Below are 18,667 nucleotides of genomic sequence, written 5' to 3'. Positions count from 1 at the left end.
TTGACCCAAGCCCCCCGTTGGGAGCTTCCAGACTTGTTCCTAAGTATCCCTCAGCACCCAGTTTCTAGGTGCCCCCCCTCCTTTCCACCAGCGTAGCACGCAAACCTACATACCCAACCAGCACCTCTGCACCCAGACATCCCAGGGCAGGTAATGAGTAACTGCTGGTGGTACTTTGGACCTTGGCTCCCTATGACCTTGAGTCCTGAAGGAGACCCCCAGAAACTGACAGTAAATAAGTGTATGCAACATATGCTTTTCGCCCATAGGAAAGCATTGCTGCGTAAAGATGCATAAGTGAACATTTTACTTACCTCTAAAAATTTATATTTAAAAAAGTACTAACTTGACGACAAAGTTCTTGGTATCAAAATGTATATATAAAATACGATGGATTTCTTCTTGAGCGTGTCTCTCATTTATTGCCTTTGCTAGTAAGCAAATGCTTAGCACTGCCCTCTGATACGCCCAACTGCTCACCCACACTAGAACAAAAAAGAGCATTTAGTGTAATCATTTTTGTCTCTGTAAACCAATAAGGGATGCCTGGACTCTTTATACAGAGTACCTCGGTTCTGTCCACTGTATATAGAGACAGCTTCCTACAAGGTTTCAGGAGCCTAAACAAGTATCTGTACTGTCAGTCTTCAGGACTTTTGGTCCAGCACTAACCTCAAACACAAACTACTGGAGGAAAACCTGCTATAGAGACAGACCCAAGCCCCGAGTGGGAAGTCCTAGCTCCATAGCCAGCCGTGTGCAGCCGGCACATTTCCTGAACACACAAAAGATTGGCCGCCTCACCTTCGGGTAACGCCCCACCGCCCTGTCCAAACAAAGTCTTAGGAAAGGTTCCACAGCGTCACTGGAGCATCCTGACACTCTCACAAGATCCCTCGATTTGCCCAAGGCCTATCAGCCACATGCGTCTTGTGGAGAAGGGCAACATGGAACTTACCGGTCATATCCTTGTATTGATCTTCAACAGCAGCCGTCTGCTGCTCTGGGAGGACCAAGTTCAGATCCTTCCCCTTGACAACATTCCTGCTCAGCGGAGCACTGCCTACATGAGAAGAAAAGACGGTAAAAGTAATGAACTCGGTTAGTTATGGGTTAAAGACCCATTGCAGACTATGGGCAACTGATTACATCTGAAAATTACGCATCGCAAAAGAGAGTACCAGCAAGGCACTGCTTGAATGGTAGCTGGGAGTAAAAGAACTTTTGATAATCGGTCTTAAGGCAAACCCACAACTTGTTAGAGCAAAGAGCTTAAGTCCGAAACATTGGTGGGAAAAATACTAAGAGACCCTGAATGCACCAGACAAAAGTTAGAGAAAAGTAATGCCCTGTCAATGTTGTATTATGCAGTAATGTTGTAACATGAAGATGTCAGTTCATTGTTTTTTATTTATACAACAAATCTGAGAACAGATAAACTAGTGTGGAGTCATTCAAGCACCTGAGAAAGTACTGCGTAAGGGAGGCTAGCTAGGGAGTGGATGTAGGCTGCTGACTGAAGGGATCTCAACAGACTGTGCAACATATGCTTACATTTGTTCCTGTTATTTCTTCTCTCCTACGCAAATTTATAACCCAGGTGATCATCACAAATGACTTGAGCGCACGGGAAGACCGGTCAGTAGCAGCATGATTCTTTGTAGTGCGGTCATCCTATCCCCTTCCCAAATGAGGAGGAATAAACAAACGCCAATCTCTTGACTGAACAGCCTTGCAGCGGTGCTGGGAATCTATGACACATCCAAAAAGCCCAAACAGTGTAGTGTACATCACTCTTGACAATATGGTTAGTTGAAACTGTGGTCAAGCCGAACCCTAAACTGACCAGCTCCCACTGGGGACTGGTAACAGTAGTGATAACAAGGGATCCCTTGGGTGCCCTGCTACAGGAAAATCTTGGCCCGATATATAGATACTGCGATATTGGCCCCAAAAATAAAAGGTATGTTAGGAATCTAGAATGGGAGCTGGTCAACTAATATTTTATCTGTCTGGTCAAGAAGCATATGGACCAGTTATGCCCTTAACTGGTCCCTTGATTCAAGCGGACACGACAAAGAACGGAGATGGTGAAACAGGGGTTATCCAATCTTGTGAAGCTGAAGGAGCAGGAGATACAAACCGCACTGCCCATCTGCAGCCCCAGAACTGGAGGGAGCCAGTCCACCTTCCCATGTCAATTTTCCCAAACACATGATGCTTTCAAGCACCTTAGGTGCAGATGTGAAGGCGTGGCTGCAAACGTTGAGCGTGCTTGTGTAGCTTTGCTAAGCAGGCGTGGCTCTACTGAGTCGTGGGAACAAAGATATTTTTGGTTTGAGTGAAAGTCAGCAAATGCAGGTTTGGGCTGATCTAAGCATAATATTGCAAAAAAACTTCAAGAAGCAAAAGAAGAAAGATTAGGCCTCCTTAGAAAAAAAACCTAGTACAGCAGGTGCAAGAAGGTTAAGGATCTGGAAGCCCGTAATCCATCCATTCTTTACTGAGCCACCTAAAGCCTGCAACAGGTTTCAGGCAGCAGTTGGCTGACTTGAAGGAAACAGGTCCCAAGCAGCTTGCCGTATCTGCTGACAGGTGCACGGCACCCAGGGTCGGCAGAAGGAGCTGGAGCATCGTCAGTCAAGGCTCAAGAGACAGAAGGGTTTGCAACAGCATGGGCAGACCAATGGCACTGACAATTCCCAGAGCGCCAAGTCAAGACAGAAGCCCAAAGAGCATGGGGCCTTTAGAGAGCCACCAGCGGCATGAGGGTGACAGCACGTCCCCTCCTTCCACGTACAGTGCTTGTTACAGGGGTTACAAGTCACGCCATGTAAAAACGTCCCAGCAAAGGAAGCAGAGCTGATCCTATAAATTAAGTTTTGACCATTGAGCACTTGGTCAGTAGCGATGGCTCTGGTGTCACTGGACGTCTTGGAGACAGACCCTAAAATAGTGAGCAGTGCTAATCCCAAAGCCTACGGTTTCATCAGTCTGCCAATTTCAGCGAGCATAGGAGAAGTACTCACTGGGACAAAGGAGCACGAAGGCCCACATTGGAACGCCCATTCATTGACCAGAAGGATCTCTTTCCCGAGAGAAGGAAGGGGGCTTAGGCAGCCTGTAGTGAAACAATCTTTTCCTTGCCTTAGAAGATGCAATGCTCACATAAAGGATAAGATTGAGCTAGTCCTGCAGGGTGTTGGGATGTGACATTTGTTGGGAAATGACCTGATCTCTCTAAAGATTGAAGCCGAAGCCTTGACTCATTCTGAGGCTGACCCTCTGCTTAGGTGGCTCCAGAAGGCAGCTGCAACGAAATGCCAGCTCTTGCTCCAGTTGGAGGGAGCTGCCGAGATTGTTGGCTGCTCACCAGGTGTTGTGCACTCCACTCTGGAACACTTGAAGAATCAGATTGAAGCGTGGGTCAATGGGAAAGTGAGGCCAGTTCCTCGGAGGCCCCGTCTCACAAGTGATTACTGGTTCCCCACGTGCACAAGAACCTCCTGGGTAGCTGGCACATGGCGCCAGTGCTTAATATTCACAAAAGTAAGTGCCAGGGCCCTCGTCAGGAGGCCACTGCAGCTTGTACCACCCATTGCCGCTGCCAGAGCGGTCAATGATAGTAGCAACATAATTACTAAGCATCACACTCCTACATGAGTGACAATTCAGAACATTCAAGGCCCCCGAAGCTATACAAATGGCTTGGGTGACAGTTATAAGTCCTTGTTAATGTATATTCAATTAATAAACAACAGTTGTGCTCATCCCCAACTAGGCAGGCAGAGCCAGTCAGGACATTAAAGTGCTAGTGCCTGTGCCGAGCACCGGAAAACACAGGCTCAAATTAAGCACTGCATGGTGCACCCTTAGTGGCACGTGTACATCAAAAGAGTCAAGGAAAAGCTGACCCTGCTCTTCAGTGTCCTGAGGAGCATGAGCACCTCTACGGGAACTAGGGCACTAGTTGGGAACTTCTCATGATGTTTCTCCCAGTCAGTGATTTCCAACTGAGGCAGTAATTTCATGTCTTCCTACGGGGTGCAAACTTCGACTTCTCAACATCTTACCACTAACAGACCAAAAATAATAGCCTGATTCAGGTACAAGGCATAGGATATCTTCATGGCAGTATGAACTGTGAATAAGTGGTCGACCAGAACGCTAGCCAAACTGGTTACCAGAAGAGTCAGGAAGTTTGCAAGCCGATTTGCCTTTAAGCTTTGGAAGGCAAGCAGTGTGTCCTATACAAAGTACTGAAAACTGTAAAAGTTGTCAGATGTGCGGTCATTGGTGGCATCGCTCAGCTTCGCAGGGTATTACCTCTGGTTGAAGGCGCTGACAGCACCCATTGGGCCACTGACCACGTGAAGTAGATTGTATGCCTGTCCCTGAACTGCGACAAGAGAGAAACAGTATGGCTCTATCGAGGTGTGAATCTTGCCTCTGAACAACATGTGAATGATCTGATTTATAGGCATTCAATAACTTAAGTACTGAAGTTGTCAACTCGGACTTCTTCAGAATATGGTGGTTTGTCCTTTTGCGATAGTAATGCCTCTTATTCAATGAGCAGGAAAGCCTCGCTGAGCTTGTCAACCATTACCTCACATCATTTAAGTCACTCAACTTGTGCTTGGAGTATTAAGTTGAAGGTGTGAGATCTGACCAAAGAAGAGGTAGTGCCCGAGACAACAACTGCAGAAAACTGTAGCACATAGAAGAAACGAAGAGATCAAAGAAGCTCTATTCGAATTTATCGTGTGCCATAGATAATTCTAATCTGGTATTCTGGGAACTGATCCGATAGGAAATCCATTCCAGTAATGAATTACTAGAACTGTGATAGGCTAAGCACCCATCACGAATGAAGAAGTGTAGCTTGCTCAATACATGCCTCAAACAGGTTCACTGAGTTTAGCGCTAAAAAGAAGGGATTATTTTTGACGGTTGCATGAGTCTAAATGTCAAAGTCGGTGCAATGGTTTGCAGTAGTTTCTTTCACCTACACACTCTCAAAAAGGTGCACAAGTTCTTCCGAATTCCAATATATTAAAGCGATGTACGCACAGCCTAAAAAATGCTTATTCAGGGATGTGGAATTCCTATAGCCAGGACATATTGTGTGGGGTCAAGGGCATCAAGTTTTCATCTGTATTTTGGCCTTGGGACAAGTAGACCCAACCCACTTCAGCACAAACCCTTTGGCTGCCAGTTTGCAGTACCACATTATAGATCAAGGAAGGGCACAGTCTGCAGTTAAGATAATATTTTTTTGTCTATGTTTTAATGCTGTTTAAACTTGTATTTATGGCTCATTAATGGAAAGCCTTTATTATTAGGGTGCGAGCTGTAAGTAAATGTTGCATGCGCGGACTGTACTACTGACAGTGGTTCCATTCTAAAAATGTATACACACGTTTTCAAAGTTAAGCAATATGAGGCTACGGATAATGCTCCCAGAATGCTCTCTGATTGGATGCAAATATTTGCAAAAGCTTGAAAGCAAAATTGATGATTCTTTGCTTTCAACATAAAATGTTCATAAAAAAAATTAAAGCAGGAAAAAAACATGTTGCTAAACTACTGTAAAGGTTCAGGTACCATTTCTTTGCAACATCGTTTAGTAACTTGTTGATGCATGCCAGTATTTCTAAAAAATATTCACAATGGAAAATCAGTGTAACCAGTTTCAATAAGATTATGGGGGGAAAAAATAAACAAGCCTTGGCAAAGCCAGTAGGTCTGAAATTGGTGGTCAGCTTTTTAGTTTTGTGAATGTGTGATTTGTTTTGGCATGGTTTTTGTAAAACCTTATAGTGTGGGAGCTGCCGGGCCCTCACTATTATAACAAACATTTGCAAAAGCAAAAATTGTTTTTTGCTCTCAAAAAGCACACACTGCCACAGTAGTTACTGGCACTGAACAAAACTACTTTGTGTGCTGATTATGCTCCTTGTGAAAGAGCAGAATGCGGTCACTCACAGTGGAGCCAGCCGATACAGAGAGAGAATTTCAATAAATAAACACAAAAGGTCACAGTCAATGCCAGACCAAATTAGAGGCCCAGTTGTTAAAGAAAGTCTCAAAAGTGCACCCAGGCTATTTGTCCTTGCAATAAGTGCAGCTACACGGTTTTCGCGAATTCCCAAGAATTTACAGAGGTAGGACAATAAATAGTACTGCTAGAAAATATTTGTGAACTGCATTTTAGCATGAGCAAATATGCGTATCTAGATTTGCTAACGCGAAAATCTGAGTGTTTGCTAGTTCACTTTCCCTTCAACCACTTTTTTCCCCAACTCTGGAAGAAGGTTTAAGTCTGCCATTGTCAGGAGTACATTTCCAACATTTCTTAGTATGGGAAAAGATTAGAGAACGGTTGTTGAAAACCCCTAAAACATGCTAGTTAGTAGGTTTGCACAGACTCGAAATGGCATTCTAACCCTGGAACTATTTCTTCACTACCTTCAGCCCCAGTTTGTAGATCTGCGGAAACATGGCAACATAAGGGGATCGCAAGGATTCAAACACTCCTACGGTACGGGCCCTGGCATAATCAGAGAGGCTAGATCAGAGCTCCTATATAATAAGATCGCTGCTGCCATAATGTGTCGCTGCACTACATGGCACCAAAGGGGCAAGTGGATTTTGTTACAGGACAAGTAGATTTATGAAGCAACATGCCCCATGGACAAGTAGATATTTTATTAAATTCCACACCCCTGCTTATTAACTGGCATCAGGCAGTTCCAAATCTGGCAGGGAGGGTGCTGGCCAATGGCCTCCGCTGCCACAATCTCATGTGTCTGAAGTCAGGCAGTTCTGCCGTTGGTGAACCATTCAGGACCGATCAAGTTTAAAATGACAAGTCTTACTTTCAAATGCTTATTCTGCCCCTCTCTACCTTGGCTGTAAAATTAACCTCCATTGTCACCTGCAGTTGATAAGAAGCTGTAAAGGTGATTTCAAATGCGCCTCAGGCTTTCATCTTACACCAAAGGGCAAATGTTGACCCTCTCTGCAAGCAGCCTGATCTGGAAGACCCCCTGACCCACATCTGCACCTGTGTCTACTCATGGCACACTCACACTAACCCACAGTGATGAAAAGCACCTAGTAACCCTGCATTGGAGCGGTGCACTATATAAGCATACTGATTCAATCAGTTAAACCTTCACACCCCCAACAAACCAATTTTAACTCTAAATAATTTGCCAAGGCAAAAACAACATCATACTCCCAGTTAGTCCAATTTAATAATTTTTGGTGCACTGTCCCCGGCTGCATAACAGACTGCTGCTATACAAGCAGCACATATAAGTGATCCTACGTTGAAATGCACGCGATCCTAAGGTCTCGAATGACAAACATGTCACGATCCAAAGTCAGTCACAGCCAACGCGTTTCTTTCCTTTTTCGGAAGGAGCTTAGTCTGGGCCGTACATAATCCATACAAAGCAATATTTAAAAAACAAATAGAATATTTGGTAAATATATATATATATATATATATATATATATATATATATATATATATATATATATATATATATATATATATATATATATATATATATATATATATATATATATATATATATATATATATATATATATATATATTTTCAAGCTCCCAATTCCATTAGGTAATCGTACCCATCACGGACGACAGCACTCACGGGGGAGAGTTCAAAAAGGAATTTATTATTTGAACCCTGGGCAAAGACGCGTTTCGGCACTCAGCCTTCGTCAATTTCTGCAATGAAACGCGGCAGCCATTAAACATTTAAAGCATTTTCGAAGTTTCCGGTGTAGAGACAGAAAACAGACTATGCTCAGTTTGTCAACAAATCATAGCGCCATCTTTGAAAGTCTCAAAGAGAAGGAAATAATGCAGTAATTCTGCCAGAATTCCATATAGGAATGTAAATACATTCTAATCACAATATATAATTGAAATTGATTTAGCCCACAGATGGGCATACATATACTGTCTCAAAATATACACCAGAACTGTAGCGGACACAACAACAGAAGGGAATATGTATATACTGCCCACAGATGGGCTCATATTATCCTTCCTATGATATTCATAAAACACTATATATACATAAACAAGTGATGCAGTTAATGTCCAGTACTAAAAATGCAGATTATATACAAGAAATAGAGAATTCAGAGGGAAAGTTCATCATAATGTAACAATGTGTCATTTCATCCTAGATGCACAGCAAGTTCTTCACTACTATTAAGGCCCTGCGGATTCTTGCTTTGTAAGTCGATAATATAGCGTGATTCTAAACGCCGGAGCTTCTGTATCCTGTCACCACCCCTAGGGCTTGGTGGTACATGATCTAAGCAAAAGAAGGAAAGAAGATCCTTGTTGTTGCGATGCATCTTATTGTAGTGTCTCGCTACTGGGTAGGATTCATCTACGTTGTTAATTGCCCTCATGTGTTCGAGAATCCGAATCTTAGCCGGATGAATGGTGCTCCCAACATAACGGAGCCCACAAGGGCACACTAGACAATATATAGCATAGGGAGTAGTGCATGTGAGAAACTTGGTGATCTTTTTTGGTGTACTAAGTCCAGGTACTTCATACGTTAAAGTGCGTTTGCTCTTCTTACAGGCTTTGCACTTACCACAGGGAAAAAAACCATCAAGTGTTTTAAAAGATGTCCTAGTGGGTTCCACGTCATGATAGCTATGGACCAAATGATCTCTAAGTGATCTAGCTTTCCTGAACGTAACTAGAGGATTAGTTGGTAAGTCCTCCTTGATGATATGATCAGTGAGGAGGATATGCCAGTTCTTACGTAGTATCCTCTTCAACTGATTGGCATTTTCAGAGAAAGTTGTAATCAGGTGGAAAGCACCATTCTTGGACTTATTGATAGCTTTCTCCACGAGAAGATCTTTCCTCGGGATTTTTTTAACTCTATCTAGGGCACTACCCAAAACCGCTTCGCTATAGCCTCTCACTCTAAAGCGTTTCAAGCTCAATGCTGCTGCCTTTTCAAATTCCATTTGATTGGTGTTATTCCTTTTCAGCCTAAGTAGCTCCCCATATGGAATACTTTCAACCAATTTTTTGGGATGGCTACTAGTGGCAAAAAGGGTGGAATTCCCTGCGGTACTTTTCCGATAGAGTTTAGTTTGTAGCTGTCCATTGTTTACATAAACAGTAAGGTCCAGATAATTAACCTCCTTAGTGCTCACTTCACCTGAAAATTTCAAATTAACATTGTTACAGTTTAAAACCTCTATATATGATTCAGCCAAGTCAGGGGGACCATCAAATATAATGAACAAATCATCAATATAGCGGTACCAAGCCTTTATCCTCAAGTTCCAAAATGCATTAGGCTCCGCCCAGGCCACCCGCTCCTCCCACCAGCCAACGAACAAGTTCGCATAGCTGGGGGCGAAGCAGGTTCCCATAGCGGTCCCCAACATCTGTCTAAACATCTGGTTTTGGAACAAAAAAATATTGTGAGTTAGGCAAAAATTGACAAATTCCAAAATCATCTTGTTGTGTTCATAATATCTCAGTTCACGAGTCTCTAAAAAGAAACGTATAGCTTCTAAACCATCAGTGTGCGCAATGCACGTGTAGAGACTAGTTATATCAAGAACCATAAGACAGTAACTAGATTGCCATTCAATTTCATCAATGTGTGTTAAAAAATCTTTCGTATCTCTCAAATATGATTTCAATGTAACCACATGTTGGGAAATAAAGAAATCAACATACATAGAAAGATGTTCGGTAAGACTGCCTTGGGAGGCAATAATAGGTCTCCCTGGGGGGTTCTTGATGTCCTTATGAACCTTGGGCAGGTAGTAAAAGGTGGGAATAATAGGATTTAAACATCTCAAAAACAGGTGTTCCTCTAGATTTAGTTTATTCTTTTTGTACCACGAGGAAATCAACTCATGATAATCAGTGATACTCTGATTGTACATCTGTGTACTAGTTCTTTCATAACACTCTGAGTTGTTCAATTGACGAAAAGCTTCCGTTTCATACTGGGTTTTAGTCAGTAGGACTATATTGCCTCCTTTGTCCGATGGTTTGCAAACCAGAGAAGTGTCCTTAGATAGATTCTCCAACACCTTCTGTTGATGTTTCGAAAAGTTCGTGGTGTTCTTCCTGTACTTTTTGTCTTGGCGTAAGCGAGTAAGATCTTTGATCACAGCATCAGAGAACGTATCGATTGAATCATTAGCCATTTGGGGTAAGAATACCGACGCTGGTTTGAACGGACTCAAACCTCCACTTTGTTGTATTTCATAGTGGGCCATGAGTTGCGTAGGATTAGTATCAGTATTTTCATTCTCTGTTGTTTCATTTCTCAAATTTTCCAATGCTTGCAAAGTTACAATGTCTCTGCCAATTAAAGCATCAGATGCAATAGTTCTCTGGCTGGGATTCGTACTTGGCCTAATGGAAGGTTTTAATTTAAAGTACTTATGAAGCTTCAGCTTACGAGTAAATTTAAACAGGTCAATCCTGGTCTGGGTAAATTCAATACTCCTCTGTGGACAAAACGAGAGACCAAGTTTCAGAACCGATTCCTCTTCCTTGGTTAACACTCTGGGGGTCAAATTGATAATCGTCAAATTTTGTTCATTTACTTCCGTTTGTTGAAATATTTCCTGCTGCCGGTCATTGGGGGAGAGCCTTCGAATTTTTTGGCCCCCACCCCCCCGCCTCGTCTTCCTCTTGCTGCCTGTTCTGGAGGCTTGCCTCTGCCTCCCTGTAATTGCTGCTTTCTGATGAGTCGAAACTCCTCGTGAAAAGGAGGTGCATCACTTGGCATCCCACTCGCTACATCTTCATTGGAGGATTCGTCTCCTGTCACCTCCGATTCTGATGTATCTGGGGCCACTGTCGACTGTTGATTAGGTTTTTGTCGTAGTTCTCTCCTGGGATTTTCATATTTCTTGGCAAACGTTAGTATTCTGCCTTGACTATAGTCTCTTTCGTCCCGGTCGAACTTTTCTTCTTTACGCTGCTTGATTTTCTGTTCATATGTTTTCAATCTTTTTTTCATTTGTTCACGTTTTGTTTCCACGTTAGTTTGGTCCTCTTCCTTGAGTAAATCGTCCTCTAGTTCTTTAATTAATATTAAGGCCTTATCTCGGTCGCTCCATGCGAACCGTACAAGTATTTCCAGCATCCCCTTACAGGATTTGGCCGTATGTTCCGCCCATGCATCCAACAACAACGGGTCCGGATTTTCATAGGCCGGTACTGTATAGATTCGAAGGCCTCTCGGAACTCTGTCTACCTCCAAGTAATTCTGCAGGGAGGTGGCCTCCCACCACTTCCGAATCTCTCGCTCATAGAGACGCTCCAGATTGGTAAATTTGGAGGCGAGGTTTGGCGTTACAGGCGTTCCGTTGTTACTTCTCGCATTTCTATTCGTTCCATTTTGCTTTTTGAAAATGCTTGCAGCCGCTTCTCTGCGTTCCGTTTCACAGAACATCATACAAATTCTTTCGAAAGTTGTGTACACAACTAGAATGTTCGTGCCCTCTCTCCCCCTCGTTCAATGAATATCGCGGAGAGTAAATGGAGTGTACGTGCCAGCGGCACCTTACCGGGCTCGAAGTTGTCCCAGCCGTCTGTCAGCCACGGCGAAGTAATCCCAGTAGGTCGCGACACTCAATCTCCAATATCCCGCGGTCACGGTGCAGCTGGAAAAATCAATGTATTCGCTCCACAACACCAGCCAGTTGCACTCACGAACGGGTGCACGCCAAGCGGGGGTGTTCCCGCTTCAAATTTTCAAGCTCCCAATTCCATTAGGTAATCGTACCCATCACGGACGACAGCACTCACGGGGGAGAGTTCAAAAAGGAATTTATTATTTGAACCCTGGGCAAAGACGCGTTTCGGCACTCAGCCTTCGTCAATTTCTGCAATGAAACGCGGCAGCCATTAAACATTTAAAGCATTTTCGAAGTTTCCGGTGTAGAGACAGAAAACAGACTATGCTCAGTTTGTCAACAAATCATAGCGCCATCTTTGAAAGTCTCAAAGAGAAGGAAATAATGCAGTAATTCTGCCAGAATTCCATATAGGAATGTAAATACATTCTAATCACAATATATAATTGAAATTGATTTAGCCCACAGATGGGCATACATATACTGTCTCAAAATATACACCAGAACTGTAGCGGACACAACAACAGAAGGGAATACGTATATACTGCCCACAGATGGGCTCATATTATCCTTCCTATGATATTCATAAAACACTATATATACATATACAAGTGATGCAGTTAATGTCCAGTATTAAAAATGCAGATTATATACAAGAAATAGAGAATTCAGAGGGAAAGTTCATCATAATGTAACAATGTGTCATTTCATCCTAGATGCACAGCAAGTTCTTCACTACTATTAAGGCCCTGCGGATTCTTGCTTTGTAAGTCGATAATATAGCGTGATTCTAAACGCCGGAGCTTCTGTATCCTGTCACCACCCCTAGGGCTTGGTGGTACATGATCTAAGCAAAAGAAGGAAAGAAGATCCTTGTTGTTACGATGTAGTGAAGAACTTGCTGTGCATCTAGGATGAAATGACACATTGTTACATTATGATGAACTTTCCCTCTGAATTCTCTATTTCTTGTATATAATCTGCATTTTTAATACTGGACATTAACTGCATCACTTGTATATGTATATATAGTGTTTTATGAATATCATAGGAAGGATAATATGAGCCCATCTATTGGCAGTATATACGTATTCCCTTCTGTTGTTGTGTCCGGTACAGTTCTGGTGTATATTTTGAGACAGTATATGTATGCCCATCTGTGGGCTAAATCAATTTCAATTATATATTGTGATTAGAATGTATTTACATTCCTATATGGAATTCTGGCAGAATTACTGCATTATTTCCTTCTCTTTGAGACTTTCAAAGATGGCGCTATGATTTGTTGACAAACTGAGCATAGTCTGTTTTCTGTCTCTACACCGGAAACTTCGAAAATGCTTTAAATGTTTAATGGCTGCCGCGTTTCGTTGCAGAAATTGACGAAGGCTGAGTGCCGAAACGCGTCTTTGCCCAGGGTTCAAATAATAAATTCCTTTTTGAACTCTCCCCCGTGAGTGCGGTCGTCCGTGATGGGTACGATTACCTAATGGAATTGGGAGCTTGAAAATTTGAAGCGGGAACACCCCCGCTTGGCGTGCACCCGTTCGTGAGTGCAACTGGCTGGTGTTGTGGAGCGAATATATATATATATATATATATATATATATATATATATAACATTACATCACTGTATTTAGACACTTATTTTTACCCAGGTCTTCTTCCATTAATCTTTAGCTATACATATATTACAAATATTTATTTTTCATAAAGACACATATGTCATCGGTGATGTAATATCTGACGTCATCAGCAGAGGATTGCGGTCGCGTGAGTTCTAGTTGCCTGCACTAACTATAACGGGGGAATTTCATTGGTTTTTTATGAGTGAAATGTCCAGCTAACTATAACATGTGTGAAACCTATGGTTTTTTCAGTGAATTTGCAAGGTTTTTTAAATGCTAATGCCCAACTATAACGTGTGTGAAACCTATGGTTTTTTCAGTGAATTTGCAAGGTTTTTAAAATGCTAATTCCTAAGTGTGAAACCTACATCTTCCATAAACTTATAAACAGTTTTTTTTAAAAGTTTTTCACGTCTCCGTGTGCGCTTGCGTGCGTGCTCCGTGTGCGCACGCGTACCTGCTCCGTGTGCGTATGCGTACGTGCTCTGTGTGCGCATGCGTACGTGCTCTGTGTGCGCATGCGTACGTGCTCTGTGTGCGCATGCGTACGTGCTCTGTGTGCGCATGCGTACGTGCGTGCTCCGTGCACGCGTGCTCAGTGCGCGCACGGCAAGTCATGTGATTACGAAACAACACTTTTCATTGGTTCAAAGTAGTTTCAGTTCCAGAATATTCCAACACCACACCCACTCCCCTCATTAATACTTCTTATTTCCTGGGAGAAGGAGCTGAACAGCTTTTCCTGCACCTGAAAATGGCAGAACAGGAGACTTCTTCAAGCAGTGAGGAGGAGACCTTTGTGCCCCCAAGGCAGAGGAAACAAAAGGACTCATTTATTTGGCAATTCTTTACTTTTCCAGAGGGTCAGAAGAAGGTGAATGCTCCTAAAGTCACCTGCACTGTTTGTGGAGTGGTCTTATCTAGAGGAGACCCTAAAAAAAATACTCCTTTAGTATTTACTCCATGATAAGGCACTTTAAAGCAGTGCATCCTGTGGCTTATGCTCGGGCTGCAAGAGACAACCCTCCAGCAGCTCAGCCGAGCACATCATCTGCAGCCGCAGCTCAGCCGAGCACATCATCTGCAGCCGCAGCTTCACCTGCTTCTACACCTCTGGATATGCACCCTCTGTTCAACAAGGTGCATATACGGTGCAATGCTGTTCTCTGTTATGGTGAGAGCAGCATTAACCTAATAGAGAACAAGATACAGCAGCACAATGCTCCACCCCCTAATTTTTTTCCTTTTTTTTTTGTTCCTTATGAACTGTTTTTCATTCTTATTTTTTTTTGCTGCATGTTTTTTCTCGACAAAAAAACTGTTCTTTTCAGAACTCACTTCACTTCTCCAAGAAGAGCTATATTCCTAATATACTGTGTTGTAATTTTTTTAATGAATTTTTTGCCACCGTGCGCGCACCCCGCGATTTAAAAAAAAAAAAAATGTTTTTCACCCTTCGGGGTTCTTCAGGGACCCCCTGACAAAGACTAGGGGGTCAGGAACTCTCTACCCTGCCCCCTTTTTCACGTTCTCCACCTTTCTGTTTCACTGTCACACACAAAAATGGCGGCAGACACTTCCTGATTTCGACCGATTCGAATGTTGACTGACATGAATCCACCAATCAGAATTACGCGCTTATAGATATTTATGTACTTTTAACTGCAATTTTCTCAGGAACTACTGAACAGATTGACACCATATATCCAAAAGGCACATGCCTGACCTGAGGACTACCTCTTTGCCAAATTTCAAGTAATTCTGTTCAGCCGTTCGGGCCGTACCTTCGACTAAAGGTCCTATGGGAAAATGCATGGGGAAAACGTGTTTTGGGACCCCCCTTTTTTCTCGGCCCCCGCTTGACGAATCACCCCGCGACTTTCAGGGTAGGAGCTGAGCGGAGCGCCCCATTAGTTGTGAAACTTTCGCGAGGATTCGTCAACCGGCGCCAAAGTTATTCAAAATAGAATTTTCAGATTTCCTATGGGAACTCGGTCCTAACTATAACTATCTACTGGCGACCGCCAGTAGATTATATATATATACCTTATACAAGCATTGGCATAACCAATAGGTCTCGCCTTTGGGACCTTATAAGTGTTTAGCCATGCAACATTTGATTTGTTGCACCAAGGATATTGTGCTGGATAACTAAACACTTATAAGGTCCCAAAGGCGAGACCTATTGGCTATGCCAATGCTTGTTTTTATGTTGCGTCTAAAATTAGCTGGTGACGTTGAAGGGCTGAGGTGAGTGATATTTAGTGCTGCGTCTCCAGAGCGGATGCTCGGCTTCCGCCCCGCCAGCTGCCGCCGCGCTGCTGGCAGGTAATAGGCTGGTGCTTTATAGCCCTCCTGTGTAGCGTTCCACTAAATTTAATTCCAAACTGTATCATATAATTTATATTCCAAATGAATTGACACTCATAACGCAGCCATCGTTCACCGGAAATGTGACAAGGCCCCAATATGAAAGAGTGAAGGTCGCAGTTTGCGTTTCCTCCAGGGTCAGAAAGTGATGGGGGGGGGGTGGGGGGGGGGGGGGGGGGGGGGGGAGGAGGCTGCCCTGGGCAGACCTTTGCTTTGCATCTGAGGTGAGACACAGTTACCTTGCTCTCAAAAAGCACCCTAGATTGGCGACCGGATTTGCAAACCTCAAAGGGGGTCCAGCTGCGGAAATAGAAGTAGGACTCCGGTTTGACAGACTGTGGCACGGAATGACAACAACCCTCACCGATGTTGAAGGGCTATGTAAAAAAGTTGAGCTTTCATGGGAGTGTTACACAAACTTCACTCAAACCTAACCGGAAATAACAAAAGGGCGAGGTTCGTAACATTCACAAAGATAAAATGAATGTACGTTTGGCGTTCTTTTTCATCACTGACAGTCAATTACGGCTGAGTCTGTGGAATGTGCACGTGACCGCAGTTTTCAGTGTTCCTTTTTTTTAATCCTCTTTATTTAAATCCTGTTGGCAACTTTCCATAAGTCGAAAGAGCACTGAAACATTTGGAAATGTCACGCAAAACAGAAAAAGGTCAAAAGCGTACAGTGCCTCTCCGAGGTTATCACATTTTGTGAATCATCATTTAACCTATTCTGAGGAGGAGGTTTTGAAATACCTAATGAGATGTACAAATAGATTGACTGTTCTGTAAAAATAAAATAATGTGCAGTTGACTGCTGTTAGAGTGCGATTATACACTAACAAGAAGATACTTGTAAACTGCTTAAAATTATGGGTTAACCACACGTCTGAAAAAGTGTATTAAACATTGTTTTCTGCCCATTGTTTTTGCAGGGAAGAGAGGGTGGAAGGGAACTAACGGGGAATTGTGAGGAGGGAGGAGGCCAAGGGTGAAAAATACACGGAGAGAGACCAGTGGAAAGGCAGTGACACACAGCACTACAGAAACCGGGGAGGGGAGAGGCATGAAGCATGGGAGAGGCGGGTGAAGCATGAGGAGGGCAAATAGGAAATAGAGAGCACCGGGGCATTAGGGAGTGACAGACACCAAGGAGTGAGATGGGGCAGAGAGAACACAGAAGGAAAGGGGCAGGGGGAAGTGTGGGGTGGAAAGGGGGAGATGGAAGCCTCGGCGCTCAGCGAGCGTAGGAAGTAGAGCTGAGAGGAGTGTGGGCAGAGAGGAGGGGCTGGGGAGAGAAACAGTACAGTGAGGTGAGAGGAAGGATTGAGCAAGAGATTGGGAGGAAGGATGCCGAGGGAGGCGGGGCTGGCAGAGTGAAGCCAAAAGGAGTGAGGAGCAGAGTGGGGGCCAAGACATGCGCGAAAGTTAATTGAGATGCGCGCGCAACTGCAAATGGCAAAAGCAGGCTGGCGAGTGGTGTGCGATGTGCGCACACCATGACGAGAGAGGAAAGCCAGATGGCGCCTCTGCTCATCATTGTGCGCGTAACCGCACGCTCAATGCCAGCCAAAAGCATGTGGTCGGACTTTTAAAAGCCCACACACTAAATGTCTCGCCGAACACCGCATGCGCTGGCTCAGGCGAGACCTAAAAAACAATGTTCCAACTAAATACCACCGCTAGAAAGCCAACATGGTGAATACATACAGTGAAAGAGCCACCCCTGTGGGGCTTATTATTGTGAAATATATCAATATCTGTTCGGAGCCTTTATCTCGTAACTCTGGAATGTAACTAATATGCCTCCAATAACTTCATTTGTAACTGCTACTGAATGCAATGTTGTACAAGAAACAATATCCTTAAATTACAACATTGGTTCTCAAACACTATTTTATTCCACAATAAAGTATGTGCAGCGTGATGGCTACTAGGAGCCCGTCCTTGTGGTTGTGAAATGCAATGCCGGTTTAGCTACAGGTCAGTCTGCTGCAGGATAGACCCTCACATACCGGGCTTCAGCATGATCATCTTCGCCACACCATTGCAATGGACCTCTCCGGAGAAGACGAGGCTAGGGTGCCTGAGGTTGACGAGTTCGGCCGCAACTCCTGGTGCATCCTTCTCCTTGGCAGCAAGTTGAGCCAACACTGCCGTGAAAAGTAAAAGTCATTATTTATTCAGTATTTAATAATGTCTAGACAAACTCAACCTCATAAGAAATGTTTGTTTTAAATGATCAGTTTATTTAACATCAAAAAAACTTATTTAGATATAAGGAATTCAAAACATGTTATGCAAAAATAGATACTAGTTCTTGAGGATGCCTGTAAATGAAATCAAAGATATATAGCCGGATTCAGATCTTGGCGGACGGGTAACTCCAGCACAACGGTAGCGAATATCCCGTCCGCCAAGATGTAAATCCGAAAGGATATGATGGAATTTATATTTCAGAGGACAGGATATCCGTCACCGTTGTGATGGAGTAACTACTGCCGAGATCTAAAGCAGGCGTTAGTCATAAAATGACCGGTCTATAGAGGAAATTAGGCCAATTTGTTAGTCTCGAGCAAAGCTGGCCGTCAGAGCCCACACTGCAAACAAGACATAACATCCAAGAAAATGGGTAAATGGGCTACACTAAACAGATTAGATCCATCATTAAAAATTAAACAAAAAGACTGATACAAAATAGCAATTCTTATGGGACTAAACACTGCATTAGTTTGCAGGAGTTTGCCTTGTCAGCCAGATGCATTTTCTGACAGATAACAGACCAAGAGGGAGATACATGTCATCTCACGTCAAATATGTCATCCACGCCTCAGAGTGTCACAGCTGTTTTAAGATTGGGCAGGAGAAGGGAGATTGGGCAGGAGAAGGGAGATTGGGCAGGAGAAGGGAGATTGGGCAGAAGATGGGAGAATGGGCAGGAGAAGGGAGAATGGGCAGAAGGGAAATTGGGCAGGAGAAGGGAAATT

General features: G+C 43.5%; 1 protein-coding gene across 5 annotated transcripts in view; it reads right to left on the bottom strand.

Annotated features, from left to right (window-relative positions):
• The window catches only part of LOC146813471 (uncharacterized), a 269,121-nt gene that overhangs the window by 182,924 nt on the left and 67,530 nt on the right, over nucleotides 1-18,667 (bottom strand). For all 5 annotated transcript variants that reach the window (XM_085620247.1, XM_085620245.1, XM_085620244.1 and 2 more), the window contains exons 4-5: nucleotides 17,696-17,833; nucleotides 959-1,063 (exon numbers count right to left, since the gene is read on the bottom strand). In XM_085620247.1, the coding sequence (XP_085476373.1) occupies nucleotides 959-1,063; nucleotides 17,696-17,833 (243 nt within the window). The remainder of the gene's footprint in view (nucleotides 1-958; nucleotides 1,064-17,695; nucleotides 17,834-18,667) is intronic.

This window comes from Triturus cristatus, chromosome 7, assembly GCF_964204655.1.
Source record: "Triturus cristatus chromosome 7, aTriCri1.1, whole genome shotgun sequence".
Lineage (NCBI taxonomy): Eukaryota > Metazoa > Chordata > Amphibia > Caudata > Salamandridae > Triturus > Triturus cristatus.
The sequence above is the reverse complement of the archived record's forward strand: the minus strand, read 5'-3'. Positions and strand labels throughout refer to the sequence as shown.